Raw genomic sequence first — 13,268 nt, forward strand, 5'->3', positions numbered from 1 at the left:
CCATTAGACCACGGCTGGTTTATATTGGTATAAAACAGTGGATTGTAATATGTGGAACAAGCCTGTACTTCATGTCATGTTTACGTTTGCGCGGAGGAATATGTTCAGGTGACACTTTCACGGCTGCCGGGACTCATTGTTTAAATGAGCCACTTTGATTGGACGGTTCTCACCAACGTTTTGCATAAACGTATAATCCCGTTACAAGGTGAGTACTCACTAATTTTGCAGTGGAGCAGTGTGTTGGAGTTTGAAAACTGGAAACTCAATGTAAACAAAACATTTACAGTAACATTAGATGATGTCATTTTATAATTGGATTCATTTATTTGGTTGTCTGACATCTTTGTAGACCAGTTGACTACTACTGTAACACAGAACACATGATTGGTTGAGAAAAATCATTTGTTTGTTTAATTCTAACTAAGAAAATACGCAGATACAGAATCGATACAGCGTTACAGCCCAAAGGCTTCACAGGCTTCAGTATTCTTGGTCGTCGTCCTCTGAATCAGGGTTCATTTGACCCAGCTCCTCATAATCCTTTTCCAGACACGCCAGGTCCTCTCTGGCCTCTGCAAACTCTCCCTCCTCCATGCCCTCACCCACGTACCAGTGGACAAATGCTCGCTTAGCATACATGAGGTCGAACTTGTGGTCAAGACGAGCCCAGGCCTCTGCAATGGCAGTGGTGTTGCTCAGCATGCACACAGCCCTCTGGACCTTGGCCAGATCTCCCCCAGGAACTGCAGTTGGAGGTTGGTAATTAATGCCCACCTGTTGAAAAGAAGGTGAGAACCACCATGCAGGTAAAGAATCTTTGGTTTAAATTCTCATTTCTAGAGTTGCTCACCTTGAAACCAGTGGGGCACCAGTCAACAAACTGAATGGAGCGTCTGGTCTTTATACTCGCAATTGCCGCATTCACATCTTTAGGAACGACGTCGCCTCGGTACAGGACGCAGCAGGCCATGTATTTGCCATGGCGAGGGTCGCACTTCACCATCTGATTGGTCGGCTCGAAGCAGGCACTTGTGATCTCGGACACAGTCAGCTGCTCATGGTAAGCCTTTTCAGCAGAGATGATGGGCGAATAGGTCACCAACGGGAAGTGGATGCGTGGAAACGGGACCAGGTTGGTTTGGAACTCCGTTAGATCGACATTGAGGGCGCCGTCGAAACGAAGGGAGGCTGTGATTGAGGAGACGATCTGACTGATCAGCCTGTTGAGGTTGATGTAACCAGGACTCTCGATGTCCATGTTGCGCCGACAGATGTCGTAGATGGCCTCATTATCCACCATGAAGGCACAGTCGGAGTGCTCCAGGGTGGTGTGGGTGGTCAGGATGGCGTTGTAGGGCTCCACCACAGCAGTGGACACCTGTGGAGCTGGGTAGACGGCGAACTCCAGCTTGGACTTCTTTCCGTAATCCAGTGACAGACGCTCCATCAGCAAAGAGGTGAAGCCGGAGCCGGTACCGCCCCCAAAGCTGTGAAAGACAAGAAACCCCTGCAGGCCCGTGCACTGGTCTGTCTGAAAGAGACAATTAATACATTTATCATACAGGTAACACTAAAGAACGATATTACAACACCAGGGCAATGTGATAACTCTACATAAATATAGTATAAATATTATATAAATAAATATTTACCTTGGAATTTGCATTTATTTAGAAAATATATCAAGGCAAATATTTCCTTCAGGTTTTTGTTAATTACTACTAACCATTTTACGAACACGCTCCATGACTCCATCAATTATTTCTTTCCCGACAGTGTAATGGCCGCGAGCGTAGTTGTTGGCGGCATCCTCCTTTCCAGAGATCAGCTGTTCAGGGTGAAAGAGTTCTTTGTACTTGCCAACCCTCACTTCATCTGGAAAGAAAGGTTGTTCCTTTTAAGTGAGGAGAATGATTTCAGACCACTGTTCAATGTGGGTCTTCAGTAAAGCAGAGATGCCCAGGTGTGTCATTTATCACCCTGCTGTCATTCTTTGAACCTTTCCAATCCTGATGTGACAAAGTAACAATCTTAAGCAAGATTACAATTTTCTTTTGTTGGTTAACAAGTTGCTTTAACTAAATGTTTGTATTTATATTGCTGAAACAGTAAAAATGAAGCTTAGTATGACAGGATGGAATGTTTTACAACATCGCAAAATTATAAACATCTTGATGTTATAATAGAAGTAGAAAATTCAATTTAATTAAAACTATGACACAAGATGACAAACAGTAAAACAAGATGCTAAAATTTAGAAGCTAAACCGTTATTCGGTTTTTACAGAATACTTTAAGGTTAAATAAAATGTTTTCATGTAAGATGCTCCATATTTAAAGGACTTTCCAGCTGCTCTTTAAACCTTCAGATTATGTTTGATCTTAAATTGCAAACATATTGGCTCAATATAACATGGAACTATTATCTATTTACACAAAGCAACGACGTCAATGTCAGCCAGTATTGACTGAAAGGTAAAAGTCTCACCACTGCCCTTGTTGCTTGGATACCAGCGTTCCCATCAAAGTTACCTTTGTGTCTCATATTGACAGTCAAGCATTCACACATATCACATAATCACACGTAACACGATGATAGCGATGGTAATAAAGAGGGTAAAGCCAAACATACGCAGATCTGCTCACCAATCACTGTGGGCTCCAGGTCTACATAGATTGCTCGTGGAACGTGACGCCCAAAGCTCCCAGTATTAAAGAAAGTGTTGAATGGATCTTCTCTAGAGTTTGGTTCTGTGGGTTGATCCAGAAACACCCCATCAGGACCGACGCCGTGTTCAAGGCAGAAAAGCTCCCAGCAGGCATTTCCTGTCTGGACACCTGCCTGGCCCACATGAATAGAGATGCACTCTCTCTGTGTTTAGAAAAAAGCAAATACAGGTCAAAGTTATGGTCCCTGTCATGAATAGTTTGGCATCTGGTTTAACATTTAACACAGTTCAGATTAACGTATACGCTATTTAGGAACCAATATATAAGCAACTACATCACATGCATCATCATATGTGGTGTAAAAGTAAAACATTAAATAAAACAAGTGTAACATTTGAAATACACTATTTAACCTCTTCCCTTCCAACTCAGCAACTTTATTAACTGTAAACAATTTCAAAAACAAGACAGGCCTGAATTAACTGTTGCCTCTTCCAGGCACCTCTAGCAGTCAAGTTCCAACATGCTGAGAATTTCATCTTTTGTTTTCCCTGAAGGGGAAACATCCCCCAAGATGATTTTTGGCTGTTGAGTGACATTTGTAAAACATAAGTAGCAAAAGGTTTAAAACATGATCCTTGCTAAAAAAAATAATAAAAACCCTCAACATCAGAAAAGCTAAATATTTATGTAAAGAGCTTAAGATCCAAGTGAAAGGACTGAATGACCTGATGGTCACTATGAGACTAATAAAATTAAACGACAACATATTTAAACAACATGCATGACAACACAAACACCATCTGCATTTAAAACACAGTCACTGCAGCTTTTTAAAATACAATACAACTGGTTACTGTAATACTTTTACCCAGTGTCTCTTCATTCGTAACAAGGTGTAACATCTTACCATGCTGCTCTGGGTGATAGTTGGTTTATAGTCTGGCTAGATGGAGCCCGTATATCCACTGCAGCGCCCTGTGAAGAGTGTTTTCAACAGTACAGATCTGCCTGATCTATGTTCATGCACAACCCCAAAGTCTGTCAGAGCGATAGTGTGTCTTCAAGGATCCCGACTACTGGAGGAAAAGGGTGTAGGTAGCTGGAGGGAGGGAGCAGAGAGGAGGGGTGATGGTTTCCTCCCACATTAAGCCAGTTCTCTCTCAAATGGTTGTTTTAGTCACTTTTTTAACTTGTTCTTACTGGAAAGTGTAAAAACAACAAAAAGAATACCTGGACAGAAATAAGTCATTTTTCACATGTTATGCCTGACTTATTTGTTGGAACAGTACACACGTTTGTGACTGTTTATCTTTTATTTAGTTGTAATAAAAGGATCAAAGTGTTGAGTGTGAGATGATGAATGGGTTTCAGATAAAACAAAAAGGCAAACAATGTGAGACTTTAACATACAGGGTTATGCAAATTATTGATTCAGTTAAATAAGAAGTCAGTCTTTATTACAGGAAACAACACATTAAATATACATGTAATGGCATGAGCTTCCTTGCTGGCATCATAGTACTCTTGACTACTGGACCAGTTTCTTACCTAGTTCCCCTCTTTGTGCGGCTGACTCCATCCTGCTCTCTCTTTATGCATTTCCCCAAATGTTCTGCTGGGCAAGATTAATATAAATAATTGCATACTATAAATCAGTGTAAAACAGACATTGCAGTTTAAACTGCATAGGTTTTGGTTTATGTGATTATAAATCAAATATATCTTGTTATGAATAGCAGCTAATAAGCCATGTAGACATACTGATGGAATCATCTGCTATGTGGAGTTAAGAGCCCAATACAGATGTTCAGACAACAAATGTTTGTATTTCATAATGTAATGAACTTTGTGTCAGATTTTTTTGTTTTGTTGCTGCCTACAGTAATGTATATTGTGAGAATATAAATGTGATATATTAAACTGCTTTGAAATGTTCACCATTTACTACCCTGTGAATTTGAACAATGGTTTCCTACCAAACATGGATCAAACTGGTACACAGCTGCAGCTGGTACACACCCTCCCTATATCACCAATTAGGCGATAGATACGCTAAACCACAAAAAAACATGTCAGATCTTAGTGTGTTTATTGGCTTTCCAGGCAATAGTGATGATAGGACTGTGTCCTACAGGTACATGTTTAAACGTATCAGCTGAGGAAATAAACAACCAAAAGGAGAAGAAAGAAAGAAAAGAAACTAATAACATGCACCTCATGCTTATTCTGATTTTTCAATTGTGGCAAACAGATAAAAAAAAGAAAGTCAACTGGTACAACGCAGTCATTTCCTTAAAACAATGTTCATCCCCTATGTATGTTGTGAGAATGTCGAATGAGTTTACACCTTAACCAGAATGAAGCCATTTAAATCTAAAAGCCCAGTTTACAGTATCCAAAAAAGGATTAGTTGTTGACTTTGCAATTGCCAAATGAGCACAATCAGTAATAAAACAATTTACTGTACTTACCATCAAAGTGACATGGGAGGCAACATGAATGCTCACTGTTCAGTGGAGGCCAAAGTCATAAGGCATATAGCAGCAACTGGAGTCTCATTATGCTCCATTGTTTTATGTTTTCTTATGATGAGTAGAAATATATTGCACTTTGAAGACAAACTGAAAAAATAATCTCACAGTTAACGACAGCAACGAGTACAACTGGAGAGTCATGCAAGTGGTGATGGGCTCCTCGGAGGCCTCTTTTGAGGTGACGTCGACCACAGTGAAGCTGAATCTCTGTCGTACAGTTCAAGTGGCGAAGGGTTATTCCAGCCCAAACTGCTGCGCGGGCTTTTATTTACCTATTTGCATACTGGTAAACAAAAATCTCCCTTTGTTGCCCTGTTTTGGCAGCATTATAGCAAAGTCTAGCTGCCTGTCCTCCTGTCTGCGTTCTCCTGCCGAGGTTCCCCCCCTCAGCGAAGCTCACTTTTCTCGTAGAACACAGACGCCTGCGTCGCACCGCTGCGTCGCCATCGAAGTAACGACCTCCCAGGAGTCGATGACAGGGTCATAACATTCGATGCTGCTGAGAAGCGAGTTCCCATCGTAGCTAGAAACAGATAGGACGCAAACAGAGACCATAAGAGTTTGAACCACAGAAATAAAGTATTTTGGATAACAGATTATAATGAAGATAAAACAAACAAACGCAATATTGAAACTGGTGGCAACAAAATGCTTTTGTTTTGAAAACCAAAACATTGAGGTAGGTTTATGTTGCAACAGGGGATTGCAATAATAAGCTGCATTTTTATGCAGATTTTGCACAGTAGCTTCTTCATTCACAGGAGTTCACACCACAACTGGACATGCGTAAACAAAGATAAAGAGAAGACATAAACCCCACTGCTCCTGAAAAGAAGAACCTAGGGCACTGATTTTACCCAGCGATGGCGTAGAGACGTCCTCGGAGAACAGTTGCTCCTACATAACACCTTGGAGTTGTCATACTGGCTACAGTGGTCCAATAGTCTGTTCTGATGTTGTAGACTTCAACAGAGTCGAGGTGTGAAACGCCATCAAAGCCTCCCACCACATAGATGTGGTCGTTGAGTAAAGCAACACCAGCCCCTGGGAAAAGTACAAAAGTGTAACGTAAACTGTGAAATACACCGTTGACTGCACTGAGTCTTTGTTGTAAAGTCTACCTGATCGCTTGGTGGCCATGGGTGTAACACTTGTCCAGTGACCGGTGTGTGGATCATACCTCTCCACTGAATTCAGGATATTTAGGCCATCATACCCACCTGTAAAAACACATTGGGGAAACAAGAATTTGAGACATGTTATGACTCTTTGTTAGTTGATTAATGATGGGAAATAACCAAAGTCAAACACTGAAAACATTTTTCATACATACATGTCAAATACTCCCTGATTTCAGGTTTTGACATGTTGGAATTCTCTGTGTTTCCCTGTGTTACAGTAAGCTAAAGGCCTTTAGATGTGGTAGAATTGGTCAGACAAATTATGTGTTTACTACATAAGAATTCTTTATAAAAAGAAATAACAGGATAAACAGTCAGAGTATTTTGTTTTTCCACTTTAGGAACCTGTCATGACATACTGTATATGTGACTGTGTAACAAATCCACATAGTTTGTGTTGAACGGTCAAAAAGAATTGCAAATACTTTCTTTTAGGAATGGCAAGCTAAAACAAACAACCTAAAAACATTCCCCTGACCTCTAGAAGTAAATAGGCACTGCAACATTGTAGCAGCAAAACAAAGAATTGATAAAAGATAATATTTGGCCAATAATGATAAAAAAAGACCAAGATTTTCTTCCTACCCAGACAGTATATAAGTCCACTTGCCACCACCAGACCAGCCCCCTCTCTGGCTGTCTGCATATCTCCCAGCATGCTCCACTGGTCAATGTTTGGGTCATATCGTTCCATACTGGTATGTCGACGACTGCCATCAAAGCCACCGGCAACATAAATCATGTCTGTCAAGACCCAGAAAAAGTAGGAACAAGTCAAAAACGCTCACAGATGAGCTGAACTGGCCAAATCACCAGACGCACGCAGTCTCTTACCTCCAAGCGTTGTGGCTCCTGCAAGGCCACGCCGCACATTCATGGTGGCGACTGTGTACCACACCCCATCCTCGTCTGCTGTGTAGTCCAGGCACTCCACTGAGCTGAGCCTCGACCGACCGTCGTAGCCTCCAATCACGTAGACTCGATCGTGGAGAGACACCGTAGCCACGTAGCGCCTTTTACGTGCAATGTTCTGATCAAGACACACATGTCTGTTGGCTAGATAAAGACAATCTTTTAAATAAAGTATTTGACGTATTCAATACTTACAGGAAGAAAGCTCCATTCTTGAGTTTTCGGATCATATTTCTCAACTATGTCTATTGGAGATTGTTGGCTGCCAAACCCACCTATAACCAACAGGACTTCTTTGGCACCTAAAAAACCAAACAATTTAATATCTTAATATTAATTAAAATAAATATTAATTAATATCAGTGCAAAATACAATGATGATGCAAAGGAGAAATAGCGTATTTACTAGTAAGTACAACAGGCTTCCTACCTAATCTGGCTTGTGTTCGCGGGCCCTGCATCTCACTCCTCAGCTCCGGTCTTAAGTGGAATTTCTTCGCCTCATCAACAAGATCCCGGCAAGGCAGGCTACATCGGATGAGGGGCTGAAATGTGTCAAAACTTGCTTAATGATGGCTCAGCAGATAATCCGTCCCTGTAAGCTTGGCAAATGATTACACAACACCTTGATGTGTGTCGTCTGGCTCACCTCAGCATCAATTACGTCTGTAATATAGCGTGGGGTCAACAGTGGCAGTCGAACAAACTCCAGCATGTCTGGCAAAAAGGGCTCGCGCTCTTTCCGGTTGTGTTTGACCCAGTTTAATACAGCCTCAAATACCGGCTCTTCTGAGTCTACCTACAACCAGACAGGGTGAGACACATTCATTTATTAAATGATTTAACATGTAACAGCAAGACAGTTCAGGCTGCAAAGACAAAACAAGATGTACATTCCTTAATTCCATTAAAATTCTCAGAAGATGACAAAATGTAGAGGTGTTACTGAGGCTTAATTGTGTGAGACTATAATTTTGATGTATAGTCTAGTTTTTATTTTAAAAACAAGAATAACAGGCGGAACATCTGAGAGAAATGATGATCTATAAATCACTGTGGGATAATAACTGTGTTTTCACAAAGCAAGATGTGTGGTTGGGAAGAGGAATTTCCTGGGCACAAAGGTAAACCTAAATCAGGTTTTCTTCTCTGTGATTTCATTGTCAGCTCAATTCACAAGTGTGAGTGGAGGTGGGGGGGCTGCCTGAGATTACAGCAGGTCCGTACTTGCGTCTCTCGTTTCACACTTGCATTCACACAATATAAAAACTGTGAAAGTCAAGCCATCTATGTGTATCTTTACATATCTTTTAGACTTAAAGGTATTAATTGCACTTATTATATACCATGAACTGTAAACAGATCAAACTTCCACTTAAGTACCTGGATTTCATCACATTTTATAAGCTTTTCAACTTCTGTCTGGCTGAGCAGCATGAACTCCTCATGCTGAACCACCTCGGAGAAATGCTTCTGCGAAAAGAGTTCGGCGGCCTGCATCAGGTCAAGGCAGTTGTGAGTTTCAGCAAAGTCACGAATACCCAGACAGTTGGAGGGATCAAGCTGACTCTCCAAAAAGTCACAACATGCTCTTTTCACCCCTGGGGAAAACAGAGACATTGCATGTACACCCATGCATTATTCAAGTCTGGCGAGATCGTGATAAATATAGTTTCCATAATTTATTGTGTCTTTACTTGGAAATTCCAGAGCTATTAAAAAATAGTGCCACGCCATGCCTGTAATCAAACAATATTAGCTGGCTTGAATCAAGCGGCAGCAGGCACTATTTGACCTTTACCTTTGAGCTGCAACAAGCATGCAGCAGGGAGGAGGTCTTGTACATTCTCCACTGTGACAAGCACAGTCTCTGTGTAGACAAAGTCCAACAGAATCTCCATAGTTGAAGCAGTAAGACCCTGAATGTCAATAAAAGACTTCCCCTTCTCAGCAAGCTGTAGAAGCAAAAAAGGGAAACCCAGGTATAAAACAAGCTTAGGATGATGAAAATGTCTGTTATTAAAATTATTTCTTAGTCCATATGTAACTACCTTGAATAATAAAAAATTGACTTGTGATCTGTTTATTTTTCTGCAGCTTACAACACATGATCTTACCTCACTGGTGAACATGGCACAAAAGTAGTCACTACAGGCCGCTAAGACAATCCGGTGAACTGGAAAATCTGCGTTCTCCACCCTCAGAGTTATATCGCAGAGCGTGTTGCTCTTACGAAGTGAGTTCATTGCATTGAGGATAGATTTGGCATGAGAGTTGGTCATGATGTCTTTGGGAGCCATGCTGCCTTGAGAATCTCTCAAGGATCTGAAAGTACTCCAGGAATCTAAGAAGAAAACAAAAACAGACAGCCTTTGTTTAAACCAGAGTTATAGAAGAAAAACATCATTATGATGTCCATTTTCACTCACAACAAGTTCATTTTGTTAATGACTGTGTATCACAATACTGTATATGCAGAGAACCTTCTGTAGCATGTTTGCCTACTTATATGTAAATATTATCTATTAGACTAGCACAGATTAGCCAAGGTAATTGGAATTCCCATAACTAGTTTATCTGCAGATTTTCTAATTATTTCTCTATGCAATGCTCTTTGTAACACACTAGACATGGGTCTTTCTGTATTAAAGCAATTGCTTAAATAGATCTATGCACTTGAAAGTACGCAGCAACAAGTGTCAAATGCCAAAAGAAATACAAATAAAAACAGATTATTTAGTTGTTATTCACACTATGGTGGTACATATTACATCATATACATTATAAGCGCGATGTTAGCATTAGTCAAAAGACAGAATGAACAACACAAGATAAACTAAAACATATTTCTTTAGTTTGTTTACTAATAAGTAAATGAAAGCGTGGGCTGCTAACTCCCTTCCTCCGGTACAAGGTAATTTAAGTGTATCTTCATTTGAATTTTGAATGAACCACTGTTACTTTCATTGGAGTACTGTAGCATGTGATGTTGCTAATGCAACTTACCGTTAAAAGATTTGAATACTTTTTCCACCACTGGGAGGCAACTATAGCTACACATTAGCTAGCAGCAGCCAACGACAGCTGAGGGCTAACGCCAACGCCAGAAAACAACAACTAAGAAGACACAGCCATATAAAGTGAGCTGGAGACAACACATGAAGCGACACACACAGAACAACTTGTCAAGAATTTGCATAATACCTGTCCGCTGCAGTCAAGCAGAGTCAAAGCCTCTAGGCTAACTTGGTATGCTAGCTAACGTTAGTAGCCCCAAAGTCCCTTGTCCCAGTTCTTGCTGTCAGTCACACTGTCTGGAGAAACACACTCTGCTACGGCTAATCCATGGTTACGTCCGCCAGGCCCCGCTACAAGCGGACTCATTCAGGACACATGTGGCTCAGATATCAACAAAATGTCATATAGTTCCCGTTACGAGTTTTAATTAGCTAGAATATCTGGTGGTACAAACTGCAGCGGGTCACAGCAGCACGGACTCCACAGATTGGACGTAAACACACGGTTACGTCCCCGTACGTGCGCGCTCCCGCAGCCGGACGTTGTACGGCGGCGTAATCGCTTGAGACGGAAATCAGTGTGAGCAGATGCGGAAATGGGTTTGGGCCCATATTGAAAGCCTGATGTTTTAAGACATTTAGTACTTGATCAAAACATGTACGTTCACTATAACAATGTAACTATAGATGTGATTTGCGTTTTCGTAATATATGAGACTAGTTAAGAAAGGTTAGATGAGAAAACCTTTAACTGTCCGGGAGGAGACTTAAAGAACTGGAGATGCCGGGGATTGAACCCGGGGCCTCATACATGCAAAGCATGCGCTCTACCACTGAGCTACATCCCCTTCGACACACGTTTTATCTACCCCAGACATTGTCTACAAAACGGTCTACAGTTTAAATTCTATAGGATTTTGGATAATAAAACATGTTTTGTCGAAGACATAGATCCATAAATCTATATAATAGACAATTAATAGATCAGATGTCATCGGTATAAATTAGTAATGATGAAAGTAATGGAAGTATGTCCAGTGTGTGAATTTACACCACAAATAACACATGACTTGTGGTGTACATTCAAGATAACTCAAATAGAAGTGTGACAGCTTCACACTTGGTGTTGTTTTACTGCCATCTTGTGGAGTTACTCAACTCTTGCAATGTCTATTTGTTTCTCCAAAGTTACAGAGCTCAGTTTAAAGACCCCTAAGGAGAGTCACAAAGCAGCATCAAGCTACTCAAATCTGTACAAATCAGTTCACCAAGCAGTTCCATCAACACTGAACAAAGATGATATAAAATTACCAAACCTACAAGTGCCAAAGCAGAACAAAAGAACAGAAACAAGGCAACAGGAGGGAACCAAGAGGGAAAATAACCAAATGTTACACAAAATAGGCATTCACCTGTAGACAACAGTGTGTTTTAGGTAAATGCACAAATCAAAAAATAACATTAGATTAAATTACAATTGAGATAAATGCAGTAAACAAACGTTTGTAAACCATGTTTAATATTAATTTTTGTGATTCGTACAGCGTCAACCTGGGCTTTTACAACCTACATGCAGGTCCAGGTCCATGACTATTCGATTTTTGTCCTATCAATTTCAAATTTCCTATTAAATTGAATGAACCATAGGCAATCTCACAGTTGCACAATAAAAAAAAACATTCTGCTAAGGCTATTGCATCTCCTTTCAAGCCATAACAAGACTTTCTTGACTTGACTGCTCTCTTTCTTTCCCAGTAGCACTTTTCAGGTTGGGCAATCTCCATCACCTCTAAAATTCATCCAATAGTTAAGTAGAAGCTGTTTTCGGCATAAACACCGTGGCATCTCACCTGCCTCAACATGCAGAGCGCACACAGGTGAAGTTTATATCTCTCCTATAGACCACACAGTCTTGGAGTACGGGCTCAGGATTTGTTTTTACCTGTAGATTTTAACTGGGTAGAGGATTATTGCCAAAAACTAGTGTTCCCGATTTTCCCAAAATGATGGAGACGTACTCCAAATATAAACCTCAACAGCTATGATGAATATTGTCCATTAGGCTGCAGTAATACAAGTTCATGCTCCAATGCTACATATTTAGGCCAAGAATAAAATGGTATAGCATTTTCCAGCCTGATGCCTGTGATCTGTTTCATTGTGCTGAATGTTGTGTATTTTATGGTTTTCGACTATGTTTAGGTTCTGGGCCTGCCTGTGGTTGTTATTATCTGGATCCTCTGCTGCCTGGCTATTTGGACCTTCTCTGGTAACGTCTCTGAGAAACAATGTAACTAACTACTAACAAGACAGAGTGTGACATATATGGGAATGTGAGAGCAGACCAATGTTAGCTTTCCCACCTGACATTACATGATAGACATCTTGCTGCTCCACTATCTTGTCCTCTTCTCTCCTGATTGCCACCTACAAAAGTGACAACTCCCTTAATTACATCACTGACCTGTAAGACAAACGTAAACTGACATTCTATAATTGATAGAAATATTTCTCTCCACTACTTCTCTAGATCTGGACCTTTTGACACTGGAGGCCACTTCATCGGTTCCTCTTTTGGAAGCTTTCACTTCCAGCCTCACCCAGTCATATCTGTTTCAGTTAAGTCTTTGGTCTTCTACTGCTTTATTGGAATTACTAACTTTATTGAAACTCCTTAAAAAATTCCAGTTGTTTCCAATTTATGTTTTCAGCTGTAGCTGCTCATTTGGCTTATTGTGAGTTAACTCTATCATATAGCGATTATGACACAGCTTTTACACCCCTCATCCTATTGCAACTATAAATAGAACATTATAGATTTAACAATGCAGACTAAACCCCATTTGACCTAGATAATCATCCATACATTTCTGTTTCATACAGGCTACTGCTTAATCTGTTTGGGGTCACAGGGCGCTTGGGCCTGTGGGCACCAACTCTCATCTTGTT

The 13,268-nt window shown here is 40.6% G+C and overlaps 2 protein-coding genes, 1 long non-coding RNA gene and 1 other non-coding gene across 5 annotated transcripts; 1 reads left to right on the plus strand and 3 right to left on the minus strand.

Moving 5' to 3' along the window:
* Positions 1 to 304: 304 nt before the first annotated feature.
* tuba5 (tubulin alpha 5) lies at positions 305 to 3,723 on the minus strand. Its single transcript, XM_029156149.3, has 5 exons — positions 3,583 to 3,723; positions 2,649 to 2,874; positions 1,730 to 1,878; positions 854 to 1,534; positions 305 to 777 (listed from the first exon to the last, which is right to left on the minus strand). The coding sequence occupies exons 1-5, from the start codon at positions 3,583 to 3,585 to the stop codon at positions 484 to 486; spliced, it is 1,353 nt and encodes a 450-aa protein (XP_029011982.1). The 5' UTR covers positions 3,586 to 3,723; the 3' UTR covers positions 305 to 483.
* A 1,024-nt stretch (positions 3,724 to 4,747) lies between these two features.
* Positions 4,748 to 10,833, minus strand: LOC114858651 (kelch-like protein 12). Of its 2 annotated transcripts, XM_029156144.2 has the most exons (13): positions 10,507 to 10,833; positions 10,309 to 10,419; positions 9,420 to 9,646; positions 9,104 to 9,257; positions 8,686 to 8,903; positions 7,952 to 8,101; positions 7,733 to 7,847; positions 7,498 to 7,604; positions 7,225 to 7,420; positions 6,976 to 7,134; positions 6,331 to 6,429; positions 6,067 to 6,253; positions 4,748 to 5,732 (listed from the first exon to the last, which is right to left on the minus strand). In XM_029156144.2, the coding sequence occupies exons 2-13, from the start codon at positions 10,361 to 10,363 to the stop codon at positions 5,606 to 5,608; spliced, it is 1,794 nt and encodes a 597-aa protein (XP_029011977.1). In that variant the 5' UTR covers positions 10,364 to 10,419; positions 10,507 to 10,833; the 3' UTR covers positions 4,748 to 5,605. The 2 variants fall into 2 exon arrangements, with proteins under 2 accessions (XP_029011977.1, XP_029011978.1); XM_029156145.2 differs by lacking the exon at positions 10,309 to 10,419 and having other exon boundaries at positions 10,507 to 10,832.
* Positions 10,834 to 11,095: 262 nt separating this feature from the next.
* trnaa-ugc (transfer RNA alanine (anticodon UGC)) lies at positions 11,096 to 11,167 on the minus strand. Its single transcript has one exon. It is a non-coding gene; the product is annotated as a tRNA-Ala (tRNA).
* A 646-nt stretch (positions 11,168 to 11,813) lies between these two features.
* Positions 11,814 to 13,231, plus strand: LOC129604356 (uncharacterized). The gene is made up of 3 exons (XR_008695160.1): positions 11,814 to 12,196; positions 12,522 to 12,588; positions 12,850 to 13,231. It is a non-coding gene; the product is annotated as an uncharacterized LOC129604356 (long non-coding RNA).
* The last annotated feature ends 37 nt before the right edge of the window (positions 13,232 to 13,268 follow it).

This window comes from Betta splendens, chromosome 7, assembly GCF_900634795.4.
Source record: "Betta splendens chromosome 7, fBetSpl5.4, whole genome shotgun sequence".
In the NCBI taxonomy this organism is placed as follows: domain Eukaryota; kingdom Metazoa; phylum Chordata; class Actinopteri; order Anabantiformes; family Osphronemidae; genus Betta; species Betta splendens.

What these genes read in the sequence shown, in the direction of transcription:
- tuba5 (XM_029156149.3), bottom strand. An exon ending in TGGAGCGTGTTCGTAAAATG is followed by an intron (nt 1,535 to 1,729) that starts GTTAGTAGTAAT and finishes TGTCTCTTTCAG; the next exon opens with ACAGACCAGTGCACGGGCCT. An exon ending in GGTGCCCCACTGGTTTCAAG is followed by an intron (nt 778 to 853) that starts GTGAGCAACTCT and finishes TCTTTTCAACAG; the next exon opens with GTGGGCATTAATTACCAACC.
- LOC114858651 (XM_029156144.2), bottom strand. Translation starts at nt 10,363, where the DNA reads ATGTGTAGCTATAGTTGCCTCCCAGTGGTGGAAAAAGTATTCAAATCT. An exon ending in AGTATTCAAATCTTTTAACG is followed by an intron (nt 9,647 to 10,308) that starts GTAAGTTGCATT and finishes TTTTCTTCTTAG; the next exon opens with ATTCCTGGAGTACTTTCAGA. An exon ending in CAGACGTAATTGATGCTGAG is followed by an intron (nt 7,848 to 7,951) that starts GTGAGCCAGACG and finishes GACACATTTCAG; the next exon opens with CCCCTCATCCGATGTAGCCT.